This window comes from Camelina sativa, chromosome 8, assembly GCF_030686135.1.
Source record: "Camelina sativa cultivar CO46 ecotype springtype chromosome 8, ASM3068613v1".
Classification (NCBI taxonomy): Eukaryota; Viridiplantae; Streptophyta; class Magnoliopsida; order Brassicales; family Brassicaceae; genus Camelina; species Camelina sativa.
Genome location: NC_141887.1, coordinates 20,950,948 through 20,966,092, shown reverse-complemented (window position 1 = coordinate 20,966,092; position 15,145 = coordinate 20,950,948). Strand labels below are relative to the sequence as shown.

Here is a 15,145-nt window from a genome sequence, read left to right as displayed (position 1 = left end):
CGTCTCAGTCCTCGTTAAAACATAAATTTTTAAGTGCAAAATATTAACCCTAATAAACACCAAATCCTTAAAGCTATTGTCGGTGTGATCATTACAGGCTTCGTAGTGACGCAAAACTTGTGAGAGTTTATTTTCGGAAAATGGAAAAATTTCAGAACTTTGTGTTTGGTTGTAGAAAAACATTTGAATTGTCAGTTTTTTTTTTTATTATTATTAGTTTTGAATAAATTGTCCCTAAATTGTGTCGTATTAACTTTTATCCAAAAATCATAAACTCTAGCAAACGTTTTAAACTTCTTTTTTTATTTGTATGAATGTTAAAATATATTCACCAAAAAAAAAGATTGTGGTCCAAAAGAGTTTACAGCTTTAAACGTGAAAAAGTAATTTAGTTAAAACATTTGAAAACCACCCAGAGATTGATTAGATGGGATGTGTTTGAAACCAATACTGAAGACCACCCTCATAGCCGGAGGTGGTTACCAGAGTGAGCAAGCGATTACGGACATGCTTGGCAATGAGCTTGAAGAGATTGATAGGTGGAGTGGGAGCTTCCCCATGTCGTCGGGCATTACGTTCCCTCCAAATGTCATACAGAACAGCCTGGAAGACATACTGGAGAACAAAAGTGTGGAGCCGTGGAGTGGACGAGTCAAGAAGCAGAGGGACCAAGGCTGCCCAGTTCATGGTAAACCGGACACCGAGTAACCCTTGAGCCAGCGCAGACCAGACATGAGAGGAGTACGTGCATGAGAAGAAAATATGATATCTTGTTTCCCCATGTCCCTGACAGAGGACACAAGATCCATTCGCAGTAGCGTTCCATTGAACCAATTTGTCACCAGTGGAGAGTCTGTTTTGGAAAGCAAGCCAGGATATAAAAGAGAATTTGGGCGTTGAGTGGGGAAACCAAACATGTGCATACCATTCGCAGGTAGGGTTTGGTTGCCTTATCAAAAACCAAGTATCATGCGAGAGAAATTTACTCTTAAAAGAGTCGTTCTTTTGTTTCCAAAGAGGTCGATCATAACCAGTTGGGTGCACTGATACACGAAGAGAGTCAAGCACATCTTCAAGTTGGTTCAAAATGTCTACCCGGTGCCGACGTCTCCGATGCAAAAGTGCCTCTGCCACAGTACTTTGCTGCGGGATTCCCATATCAATACTACCACGTTGCCCAAGTTTCCCAAACAGTTGACCAAGCGGGCTCCAATCATCGAACCAGAAGGAAGTACTGAGGGTCACCTCTTTCTTATGTAAACTCGCAGGAAGTGCTCGATATCAAAATCTTCTTCCACATCCAAGAACCCCCAACACTCTTCTCATTAACTGACGAAAAGGAACCAGTTCTGATCAAGTTTCGTCGGACCTAGTTAACCCTAAGGGAATTGCCAGCCGACACAAGTCGCCAGATGAGTTTCAAAATGCACACTGTATTTGTGTCTCGCAAACGATGAAGTCCCAAACCACCCTCAGACTTCGGTTTACACACGTCAAGCCAAGATATCTTAGCCTTCCTCGAACTAAGGTCTGGTACAGACCACAGGAAATCCGAGAAAAGGCTATCAATCTCCTGAAGACACTCTTTTGGCAGAAGAAGAGCAGAGAGCCAAAATTTGGTGAGACTTGAAAGCACAGATTTGATTAAATGAAGTTTGCCCGCAAAAGACAAGAACCGACCCGTCCATGAGGTGATTCTTAAGCGGATATGCTCAATGAGTGGTAAATAGTCCGAATGTGTCATACAACGTATGAGGAGGGGGAGCCCCAAATACCGCACAGGAAGAGAGCCAACCGTAGATTTCTCCAAGCTGATTTTGAGACCAGAGATGACTGCAAACTTGTCGAAAACAGCTAAAGTTTCTTAAACAGAGTGTGAGCTTCCGTCAGAGAAAACGAGAATATCATCTGAAAAACAGAGATGAGTGAGACTCATAGTTTTGCAGCGAGGATGATAGCCTATGTTTCGATCAGCTGCAGCCTTATCGAGCATAAGAGACAGAACATTCATACAGATGACAAAGAGGTACGGGGACAGGAAACAACCTTGTCTCAATCCTCTTGTACTTTGGAAATAACCCGCTAGTTCTCCGTTCACTTGGACAGAGAAGGAAGCCATATTAGTGCAGAGCTCAATCCAGTGAATGAATTCAGTAGGGATATTAATTGCCTTGAGAATATTAATTAAAAATGGCCATTGTACAGAGTCAAACGCCTTGAAGATATCAATCTTCATCACACACCAAGGAGAAATAGATTCCTTATGATAATCTTTAACCAACTTTGATGCTAGCAAAAGGTTTTCCATCATAAGTCTATCCTTAAAGAAAGCTGACTGATTTGGAGCAATGAAGGAAGGTAAAATAACCTTTAGACGATTAGCAAGAATCTTGGAGACTACCTTGTATAACACATTACAGCAGAAAATAGGACGGTAGTCCTTCATTTCCTTAGAAGCAGTCTTCTTAGGTATAAGAGTCAAGTTAGTCGAATTGACACCTTTAGGAAGGAAACCTTTGAGGAAAAAGGATTGAACAGCAATGACAAAATCTGATCCCAAGATCGGCCATGCTTGCTTAAAGAATTCAACCGTGTAGTCGTCCGGTCCAGGCGCTTTACTCACCGGCATCTTAAACAGAGTTTGACGAATCTCATCTGCCGAAACCGCCTTCAGTAAACCCTCGTGTTCTGCAGTGGAACAGCGAAATGTCATCAATTCCGCAGGCTGATCAACACTCATACACTCATAATCTGGTGGTGTGTGCCTGAGGAACTCCTCGAAAAAACGTACTGCCTCTATTTTAAGCTCTGGTTGTGTTTTGACAATGGTACCATCACTACAGAGTATCTCACGGATTGCATTATGACATTGTCGAGACTTGAGAGCATTGTGAAAAAAACTTGTTGTTCTTTTCACCCACCAATAGCCAATGCAACTTGGATCGTTGCTTTAAAAAACTCTCCTCCAAATCAGAAACAAGATCCCATCGCTGGAAAGCCTGCTTCTCAGCCTCCTCCGCTGCAACCGTTGGGTTAGCGAGTGTAGTGACTTGACATTCACAAAGGGTTTTGTGAGCATCTACCACCTGCTCGGATAGGTTACTAAGTTTTTGGCGACCTAAAGACCGCAAAAGTGGTTTTAGTGCCTTCAGCTTCTTAGAAAAGAGAAACATCGCAGAGGTAGAGTGGTATAGACTGCTTGTGCTGTCCCAAAAAGACTGCATCGTGGGCAGAAACTCTGGAAATGACAGAATAGCATTTGAAAACTTGAAAGGTCCCCTTGGCTTACCAAGTTGATTCCCCACCGAAAATCTACATCGTAGATGGTCAGAGCATCGCCCGGATTCGAAAACCCCATAGGAATCCACAAAAAATCGACACCAAGCTTCACTAACCAGTATACGATCCAATTTCTTACAAACAAGACCCTCGTCTCTCCTATTCTCCCACGTGAACAGAGGACCATGAGAGTGCATATCCACTAAAGCACAATGACGAACGACATTCTGAAAATCTCTCATGCCAGATGTGACAGAAGGATCATGCTCGTAATTAGAGTGCTCTTCACCATCAAGGATTTCATTAAAATCACCTGCAATCAGCCAAGCCTTATTAGCAAACAGGGGAGAATCAAAATGATGTTTGAGATCCTCCCAAAGCTCTCTCCTTGTTCAGCCAGATTGTATGCATAGACAAAAGATACAAAAAACTCCATAGTATTCCCAGGTAATAAAACAGAGCAGGTGACAACCTGACCGCTCTTAAAAATTGGGGTTACTCTCACATCATCCTTCCATACCACCCAAATCCTCCCTAGAAGATTAAACTCATAATTTGTCATCGATGACCAGCCACGGAACACAGAAGAGATGATCCGAGGGGCCTTATCTTCCTGAACACGTGTTTCAAGTAAACATCCAAACTGCAAGGACTCTGTTTGCACCTAGTCACGAACAATAGAATACTTTTTTTATTTATTAAAACCACGCATGTTCCAGAAGAAACCAGACATTAATAACGATTGCGGGAGTTCTTCTTGCTCGATATGCCAGAAGGAAACCCCCTAGCTTGCTGAGAAGAAGACTCTGAAGTCGTCTTGTGTTGTTTTGATTGTCGCGATAATGAAGCTCGAATTGGGACCTCCACCATAGGAACCTGCTTAACGGGAACCGGTGTTGTCCCTGCAGTATCCGTACCAGTAACTGAGATTTGGTGATCGACCGTAGCTACTGCAATTGCAGTCTCTGACTCACCAACATCTTCTGTATCCCCCAAAACAGAGAATCTAGAAGAACCTAGTAGAGTGCCTTAACCTACAGCAGAAGGACTACGAGTTTTGTCAGCACTCTTACATCCCTTTCCGGGGGATACAACAGACCAACCTGCAGTAGCATCCTCTTAAGGTGGAGTTATTTGACTCGTTCCCTCGAGAGTCAGAGTTGTAGACTGCTCAACCGTAACCGGAGAGGTAACCTCTGGCTCGTGAACCTTTGTTGGAGAAGCTATTTCCCCTTCTTCAAGAACAGTTTCAGATACCTGTTTTGGCGATACTGGAGCGGTCACACAACCATCGCTAGCTTGCCCCCACATGTGACAGCGAGAACATCGCGGAGGGAGCCAAGGATACAAAAACTCCACAATTACATCCTCCTCCTTCGACATTTGAAATCGAAACGTGGCAAGTAAGGTTTTGGTTAGATTGACTTCCACAAATACTTTTGCCTCATCAAACTTTCAACACAGCTTGGTGTCCGGATGCAACCGAATAGGAGTACCAATTACACTAGTTAAGAATCCAAGACCCTCCCAAGAAAACAGAGAGTGGGGGACGTTCTTCAAAGTTACCCACAAGGGCATCGAGGATATCACTAGCTGTGCATCTTCCGGAAGGAGAGACCATTTAGCCATCATCATAGGTACACCCGCAATATTCCACATTCCTCTACGTAAAACTTGCAGCCTCGTGGTCTCAACACGAATGCGAAACCGGACTGAGGTTGCAGAGTTCTCATAAACATCTATTCGAACAGATTTATCACCAAGAGGCCAGATCTTATTGACAATCACATGAATCTTCGCAACGTGTGGAGCCGCAGAAGGAAACTAACCCACCAGAAAATCATCCCACAGGGGAACCAAACCCTGAAGCACCGCATCAGGAACCGCAATAGTTGGAACTCCATCAAGCAAACTAACTTCATAATCGTGTTTCTTAAGCGATGTTCGCTTAGTCACCACAGCTGCATACAAATGTTGCTTATTTTGTGAAGAGGACCCAACTCCTGGTGGGGAACCCGAAGGATCCACCTCCGACATGAAGGCTCACCGGCGGTAGCCGACACACTAACCCTAGCGTGAAGGATACTCTTTAAACCCTATAATCGCCTATTGTGTCGCTTTTCCTTATTTAGAATCGCATATTGTTTCGTCTGTTAATTTTTTTTTTCTTCAAACGTTTTAAACTTCATCTTTAAACTCGTAAAATGTCACCAACAGGCAGATGTGTCAATCGATTTTTTCAGAAGAAGAAGAACTCTACCGCATTTATCGATCGGCTAGAGAAAATCAAGTAATCGAGTCCAAATTAGAAAGAGAAAGATAACGCGTGATAAATTAGGTTATACATGTCCAAATGTTTGTGACATTACGTCTTTGACAAAACGATAAACATGACACGTAATTCCACATGTTTTCTCTTGGGGTTTAGTATCAAATTAACAAGAAAGAAACAATTATTTCTTACAGGCACCCACAGCTAAACCCATTTGACAACATTAATACATTATTATGGGAAATGTGTTAGTTTGTAAAGATTTGCTTCATTATATCACATTCTACAACATTATTGGATAGTGATGAAAAGGATGATAATTAATTTTAATTACAAAAGCTTTTCAAAGTTTGAGCCTCGCGGAAGAAAACAAAAAAACATCTATGTGGGAAGTCTAGACTTGGGTTGGGTTTCGTCCAAGACCGTTTACTTGATAATTCGATAAAGAACAATCCGGCTATCCCAAGCATAGTCAGAAAGCATTACAAGCCTTATAACCTACTGAGATGGGTTAAGCTGTTTTCTACCCGTTTTCAATGAAACTAAAATCAAATATGTTGCAAGTCTCTTCGAATTGGGACCAAACTGGTTGACTCCATCTGGGTTCGATTCAACTTAGTGTGGAAAGACCATTGTTACCAACTTATACTTATTTGCAGAGATCATTTTCATCACCTCTATCCATTTTAGTAGAGAAACTTACCACCATACTTCTACTTTTTAGAGAACGTTATTAAAAGCTCAGCTTTTGTAGCATTAAGAGCTCAAAGACATGTTCCCTCGCCTTGAATGGCTGATAAACTATCGTATTTCTCTGATTCCTAAGGCTCGAGACTCGAGAGCAGAAAATTCGTAGCCAAAACAACTTTTTCTTAAGCCCTTTTGAAGGTATCCTATTATTATCTTCGATTTTAACTACTATCCTATTTTCATTATGTTTTTTTTTTTTTGTTTTCAGCATTTTCATTATGTTTTCTATTTTGATTATATATCAAAGTTTGATCTTCTAGAAGTGGACTCCATGCTTACGAGTTATATTGGTTTCTTTGTGTTGTAACCGCAAGTTAATATAAGTTTGTGCACAAAAATTAAAATTTTCTAAATTAAATGACAACTTTAAAAGAAATAAAGTTGGGTTACATATCCCCTATATAATAAAACAGAAGTACACAACCTTTTTTGGTAGACTATATAATTTTTATAAGTTGGTTACAAATAGGTTATAGATTAAATATAGGTTAGTTACAAAAAAACGTTATACATTAATTAGTCAATATGTGGGCTATATGAATACACTTAATAATATCCCAAAGAATCCTCTTAATAAGAATATTCCAATAATTTATACAATTTTTAAACAAAATCTTTAGTATTCCATGTATTGTTACAAAATATGTACTGTTAAGCATAAAAATATACTCTTAGGCGTAAAAAAGATTAAAATTTTGACAATTTATCATACTTAATCGTGATTTCCAAGATCTTATTGTACAGTTGAAAATAAAATCTTACCTAAGCACGGGTCGTATTAAAAAACTTTCACCAAACATGTTCAAAAATTAAAATAAAAACAAACAACAAACATAACTATTTTTATACATAAAATTACAAAATTAACAATATAAAACATACAAAATAGATGTTTTTCCAAGCCATCATATTTAGCATAAGAGTTTATTGCATAATGTTTTATTCAAAACAAACTTTTATAAAGAATCATATCAATACAATTTTATTCTAAAATTGTAATATAAATAAAATAAATTTCAATCCGTGCTCTAGCACGGATCCTAATCTAGTTGGTTTTCTATAGTGTTAACTATATTAATTTCTGATTTTACTTTTCGTTTCATGGTCATGTGAGGTTTTTCTTGTAACATATAATTTCAAAAACTTTCATTTTTTATAGCTTTCAAAACGTTTGAAGAGATCGCGGTGGCATTCACGTGTTGAATTTTAAAACATGTACGTTAATTTACGTTTTGGAAAACTTTCAAGTATTTTAGTATAAAAGTTTTATAGTGATATTCTAAAAATAAAATATGAGAACCTGAATTATATTTTGTACCAGAATTTTTTTACAAACGACTCTTTTACAATTAAACACCTATTTTCTTAGTTTGTTTGGAGTAGCGGGAAAATGGTGGAGGATTTGTGGGACAGTTTTTGTTTTTGAGACCTGCAAAATAAATATTAGAAAACTACTTGTACTGTGGCTGGCCAAAAATTATGAAGATAGACATATGGTCAATCCACTTGCTATAGTAACAAAAAGCTTTAAAAGTGAATATTTAAAAAATTCAAATTATATAGATAAAACAACTTAGTAATTTCAAATTAGTATAATTTATTATTGTTTAATTATGGTTGTTAAATTACATATTGTAAAGATAAAAAAATTATATATTGATTTAAAATTAACATAATTTATTATAATATTTACAATATTTTATAATATTTTCTCTAAAATTTATTTACATATTGTTTTTTGTTTTCTATAAACTTTTTAAACCGTTTTTCAAGTTTTTTTTTCTTTCTAACATTTATATAAACTGTTTGATCTGCATGCGTGTTTTCAGTATGATCTACTACATAAGTGTGATAGATATGCATATTATTCACGTAATACGCTTATCCGTTTCACCGTTTGATACGTTCTTTTCATTGGAAGCTAAATTAATAGTGGTTCGTAAGCACTTTATACACACAATCGTTGGTCGTCGTCACTATCTGGCTGAGGTTTAGGTTTTGAACGTTTTTCATGCTTATAACATCTGTGTCTCTCTCCAGTCTCCATATATATATTATATTCACAATTACATAAGTAATGATGTCAGACTCAGACAGTGTACGATAATTTATTAGAGCAGTTTAGGTTTTCAACGTTTTTCATGCTTATAACATTATGTTTATGGAGTGGCCTTGTCATATATGTAACGTCACTCTAATTTCTTTTCAGATTTTGTTGTTGTATGATTTGGCTTTAATTATTATATCAAACAAATGTGATTCTACCACCAAATCTTAATAATTTTTCTCCTACGTACTCATAATTTATAATTTTCTATATATATGAGAATGAAATCGTATATTATATACGTACCAAAATATTACTATAAGATTACTTCAAGAAACTGGTATTCTTATTTCACTAAAACTTAATATGATAACTAAAAATTATATAGCAAATCCATGGGCAATTATAAAAAAACAATTCACTTTTTAAGTAAAAGTTTTTAAGGCTTTGATTGGTAAGATATTATTTTTGGCTGTAGAGACTTTGACTTTAAAAATTTAGCTGTAGAGAATTTGACAGTATATGTTTTGGTTGAAAAACTATTAAAATCTGATTGGTAACCAACAATTTTTAAAGCTGTAATTTTTATTTTCTATTATAGTAAATATAAATTATGTCAGAAATGAATTCATATACAATTTAACGACAAAAATACATTTATTAATGATAAAATAAAATTTAAATTTTTTATTTTCATCATCATATGAAATTATTGACTTACATTTTTATTATGAAATTTCATAAACTCTTTTATACCAATATTAACGATGATGATGAAAAGAAAGATTATAATTATTGAAATGGATCTTAAAAAAAGAGAAAAAAAATAAGAATAATTAATTTATAAAAATAAATATGTAAAAGATATATATAAACTTGTGGATAACTTTTAAATATAATGGATAGAAAAAAAATAATGTTTTATAATTTTTAATTTTAAAGTAAACAAAGAAATGTAATAAAAAGAAAAAAATTGGCTTCTAAAGCTTTAACAAAAATAAAAGTAAAAAAAAAATGTGATTGACAAATAAATAAATAACTGTTATGGCTTTAAAAAATTTTAAAATCTTAAAAGTCTGTTATTAATCATGGCCTAAAACACTATCAAATCTATGAGTAGATGGATTGATCGAAAGAGAGTGATGATTGTGGGGTTGATACAAGTGGTATGGATTAGTGTAACATCCCACCTACAATCAGGGATGGGGTGTTATATTAGTATTCAAAATTTGGTTTTGATGAAGTTATATTTACAAATGCGTTTTGGTTTTGGTCTTAAAACTTATCTTCATAAAACTCATCAAGAATACGACGTGAAGCCAAAACAAGACTTGCAAATGAATTATTACAAAACCAACGTTTTAAAACCTTTAGATAAAAGTCGAAAATATTTATTCCCGGAAACAAATTAAATCCCAAGCCTTGACTCGTACTCCACTAAACCTTAACCTTGTGTATCAGTGTATCTAAGGGAATCAATATTCAGACGGATCACTATCAAACCACATACAAATGATCAACGTACGTGATATTTCCGCAACTAAATGAAATAATAAGGAGAAAACAATGTATATAATCTCGTTCGCATTCTTACATCTCCCACCCCATTACATCTACGTACACATCACATATATTATAATGAACACATTCCATTACCACTTAACGTATAATTATTACGTTTCAAAATATAGAATGTGTTAGAGGTTTTTCTTTGTTTTATAATTATTACGTTTTATAATATACATTCCATTACCATTACTTTTATATTTTCTTATTATTTACTAGGTTTTGAACACACGCTACGCGTTGGTTTATTTAATATATTTTGATAAAAATTATATATAATTGATTACGGTAATAAAATATTATCTCATAAAAAAAATAAAAATAGTACTAAGGAAAAAAATTAAATTTCAGATACACAATTTTTTAAAATATAAAAATCAGTTGTTTTATAAAATCAAATCTGATAAAAAAATCATAAATTTAATTTGACGTCCAGGCAAGGCAAATCAAACTGATGACCTCACATATCCTAAACCATTTTCTTTGACCACCAGAAAAACGAAACAATTTTATAATCATGAATTTAACTCGTTTTTATATTTAATTGATCGCTACCACCTATGTTTTCGTGTTTTTTATTCAATGTTTTTTTATTCTTCATATTCTTTCTTGTCATTTTCATTGTCAAATTTTGTGTTAATTGTCATCGTAACTTTTACCGTTTGGTTCTTCGTTATACTCTTTTTCTTCTTCTTCCTCGTCAATTTCTTCACATTCTTCCACTGAAAAAACTTTTTTTAGACTACCACACAACTTGTTAACCCATCAAACTCCAAGAACAAAATCATTTTTTTCTCATAAAATTTGTGAAATTCACGATTACCAGCATAGTCAACACATGCACCCAATTATTGACAATTTTATCCATATACTTATTTAGTTTTAGATCCACGCGTTTAGAAACTTCTCAAACCAAAATCTTTACTTGGTTTATAATATTTTAAAAACATAATAAAATATACTAATAATTATTTATTTAATATGAATCATATGATATATAGAAATATGAGTACACTATAAGAACATATTAATTATAAATAAATAATATCAATTATATTATATCATCAAATAATATCAACTGTATCATATTATCAAATAACTGTAACCGCTTGAACCGTAACCGTATTTAAATGTATCCGTTTAACCGTTTGTTAAACGGTTCTGGTTAAGGTTACACAAATTTCTAACCATAATCGATGGTTAATAAACCTTAACCGTGACAACCGTAACTCTGGTCATGCCTATGTATAGCTAATAAAACATGTGTGTTTGTCGTCCATCTTTCTTCTTTAAACCTCAAAATTTGACTCAAATATCAAATTAAGGTCTTGCGATGTCAATCCTTCTTCCTTAGACCCAAAAATAAAAAATTAATGAAAGAATATCAACTCATCTATAAAATCATATACAAAAATATGTTTTACAGCTCATAAGAAATAAAAAGCGCAAATGTAGATAACTAAGATAATTTATGTTTTGCATCAATATTTAGAATATTTTAAACTTTTAAAAGGTTTCGAAATATAAAATTTGAACCTTTTAAATTTTTTTAATATTTATAATATTTTAAACTTTTAAAATTTAAAACTTATAATATTTAAAAAGCTAAGAACTTTTAAAAGTTTCAAAATTTATAATATTTAAATTTTTAAAATTTTTAAGTATTATAATATTTTTTTGAAACTGTTTAAAGTTTTAATTTGATCAAATAAAAAACCAGATCAAACCAAATAAAACTTTTAAACTTGGACGCCTGATAAATCAAACTTTCCTGCTCATTCGTTGTTGGAAGCATATTAATCTTATTTATACTGGTTCTGAATCATTGTCTAAAAACTTTCTAGCCGATGTGGGATATTGTGCTTAGTTCTTTGATTTCCATAAATTTAAAATTTTTCTTTTTCTAAAAAATTCTGTAAATTTAAAAAATGTTAATGAATGACATGTCAAATCCTGATAAGTTGTTTAAAATAATTATTAATATAGAAAACTATGAAAATTGTATAAAATGTTAATAAGTGATATTTCAAATTCTATTGGTTGTTTAAAATCCTATGTGGACGCATTAAGAAACTTATAGTTTCTACTTTTTATTAGTATAGATTTTATGCAGTTTTGTTTATGATTGATTGAACTTTTTTAAAGTGGTTATTTATTAATCTGCGTACTTTCACTAAAAACATCTTATATTTTGAAACGGATGGAGTAATTACCATGGGACAAGACAAGACAAGACATTATTTGACCACTTCACGTATAATTAATTACCACTTCACATATAATTATTAATTACCATGCGGCCATGCCACATCAAATATTCATGTACAAGACATTATTTGACCAGCGTGGTTGTTCCTATTTTATTTCCTTCTTCTAAGCCCAACTTCGGAGGATGGGCCGACTAGGGCAGGAAGAAGATAAGAAAAGGCGAAGAGTTCTTAATTTCTATTTGCTCATTCCCATCAACCGTTCATCACCATCAACATGCATAATATACTCGAATCAACCACAAATACAATACACAGAGTAAACACGCAACAATCATCATGGAAAAGTTCAAATCATTTACGACCACTCGACAAAATAGACCCAAACAAACCCCACGCATTCCTATAAACAAAGCAGAGATCAACCTCTCAAAAAAATCTTTGGCCACTTGAGAATTTTAAAAACGATTTCCTAAATTTGAAGTGTTTATAGATTTGGGCATTTGGCCAATAGATGATAAAATTATATGTATGGTCCACTACTCTATTATTTTTGTCACTGCCTGGTTGAGGTCAATGGTACAAAATAATCACGAGAGCTTGAGATTCTCTGCATGTATACAAATGATAAATCTGAGGTGGGACATGTAACGTTCGTCGGCATGACCAACTCTTATATGTATTCATTTTATTTGGACCAATATTAAGAAACTAGTATATAAGATATTCTAATTCACGATGCATTGATCGTACAAAATGGCTCAATTGAAGAATTGACACAAACTACAATTTTCCTTTAAAAAATTTGTAATTAAAATTACCTAAAATATTTATTTCTGGAATATTAATTGGCATTTCGAAATAATAATTCTAAACGTAGCTAGAAATGACTAATGAAATATCTGTCCATCATTTTTTTTGTCGACTATAAACGATACATATATACACATAACAGGATTTAAATACAAAATGTATATTTTGCTTTCACTTGAATTTTTTTTGTTTTCTTGGAGCTTTGCAAAAGTTTTGCGTGTGAATAATTTCTTATCAGCAAACTTTGTGTTTTCTTTTGTAGATTGCTAGTATATATATATCGAAACAAGGTCGTGTATTTGGACTTGGATCACTCCAAAGTGAGGTTTCTAGGTATTTAGATGGTTCGGCTGTGCCTCTCACGCTACTGAAGAAGTGGGAACATTAACGCTACGAATTCAAGAGCTGGAAATCAAATTGCAAAAGAGTCGTGAAGATAATGTGGTTATTCGAAAACGACTCGATTCTGTGGAGCAACTGATTCAATCTTTTGCAGGTCCCAATGGATTAAATGCAGCTGCTCCATCTACTCCACAAGCTTCCATGGGTGTTGGTTCGTTTGCGATCATGCTACGTAATTTGGTTTTATTTTGTTTGTTATGCTACTTTGCTTCCGTTTATGTTGTTAAGTTTATTTGCTTTTGTTTGATGAAGGGTAGACCATCACATTTATTTATTTTTTATAACAATTTCCTTTTGGATGTTGATTTGGTAATTTCATTATTTTTATTATTTATCAAATTATTTTAGTGGTTATTATATATATTAAATATTTATACCAATTTTAGTGGATAAATATATGATGAAACTATTATAAGAATAGCTACACATTTTAGACACAAAATATAACGTTATAACTAGCTATAAACTTAGAGCAATATAATAGTCACACAATATTTTGTTTTAGAGACGATGTTTGCAGTCGGTAAGTGTGACGATTAAGTAACAGTTTTTTAGTCATTGCTTGTGGCATTTTAATGATTATAGTTACGTTGTAAAAAGTGACATATTTGGGACGTTATGTCAGTAAGTGTTGAAATTATTGTCATTAAGTGTGACTATTTAGACGTGACAACAGTGTTGTCGTAATGCGTGACATAATTGAAACGTTACGATAGTCACTAAATATACGGTTTTAAGACAATATTTTTAGTGGTTAAGTATAACTTTTTTGTTCCTCTTATTTTTCGTCACATATTATGACAATATAGTTACTAGATATATTTGTCACAATATTGTGACACATTTGTTACAAACTTTGTTTTGTGACGACTTTATCGCAACTTTTTAATATTTGTCACAAATTCGTTACAAACTTTTTATTGTTACGAATTTGTTATTATTGAGATGAAATATTTGATATCAATAAAATTATTTTTTTGTAGTGTTTAAATCAACAACAATGTTTTTCGTTAAGCTAATTTTATCCGCCAGAGAAGTGTACGAGATACCTTTCTCTATGGGACTCTAAAAAGTGAAGGAAATCATATATTTCTAAGTTCTATATCCTAATTAATAAGTCAAAAACAAGCAAACAAAAAGTTTTGTATAATTTTTAGTAATTACGGTAAGCATGTAAAAGCAATCTTTACACTTCGATTCTCAAACTCGCTCATTTTCCAATACAAAATGTTATATCGAACTGATCCAAGATCAGGAACGCAGAGGCTACATGCGTCAAGAGCACTCGGTTACTCATGCTTATGACAGTTTTCATAAAATGTACTCATGCTTAGGAATCAAAATTGTTGTTGTTGGGCATAATTTTAATCATATAAATTATAATAGATAAATTCTATTATAATTGTGATATATTATATAAATAATAGAGAATTATGTATTCTCTAGAAGATTATATTGATATGGGCTGTAACGGCAAGCATTGAGTCAATACTGGTCGTAACTGGACCTTGACACCGACTACATTCCTTTGACGAAACGACATCGTCAAGAGAATATTCGAAGTTGATCTCATCATGAGAATATTCGAAAATAACCTTATCTTGTGAAGGGAATATTGGAAAATGACCTTATCTCATGAAGAAGCAGTTACACGAATCCAAGTCCCATGAGGATTAGGGTTGGCAAGGTTTCTCTATAAAAAGGGAACTACGTCTTCAAGATATGCCACGAAACCGAGAGCAAAGACAAGATACTTCACGAAACCACAAGACGCACGACTCAGCTCATAGATTGACTAGCTGCGCTTGA

At 33.7% G+C, this 15,145-nt stretch overlaps 1 protein-coding gene across 1 annotated transcript; it reads right to left on the bottom strand.

Moving 5' to 3' along the window:
* Positions 1–423: 423 nt before the first annotated feature.
* On the bottom strand, positions 424–1,158 carry LOC147940250 (uncharacterized). The gene has a single exon (XM_087461223.1). It carries the CDS (start codon positions 1,156–1,158, stop codon positions 424–426), a length of 735 nt encoding a protein of 244 aa, XP_087317349.1.
* Between the last annotated feature and the right edge of the window lie 13,987 nt (positions 1,159–15,145).

What these genes read in the sequence shown, in the direction of transcription:
- LOC147940250 (XM_087461223.1), bottom strand. Translation starts at nt 1,158, where the DNA reads ATGGGAATCCCGCAGCAAAGTACTGTGGCAGAGGCACTTTTGCATCGG.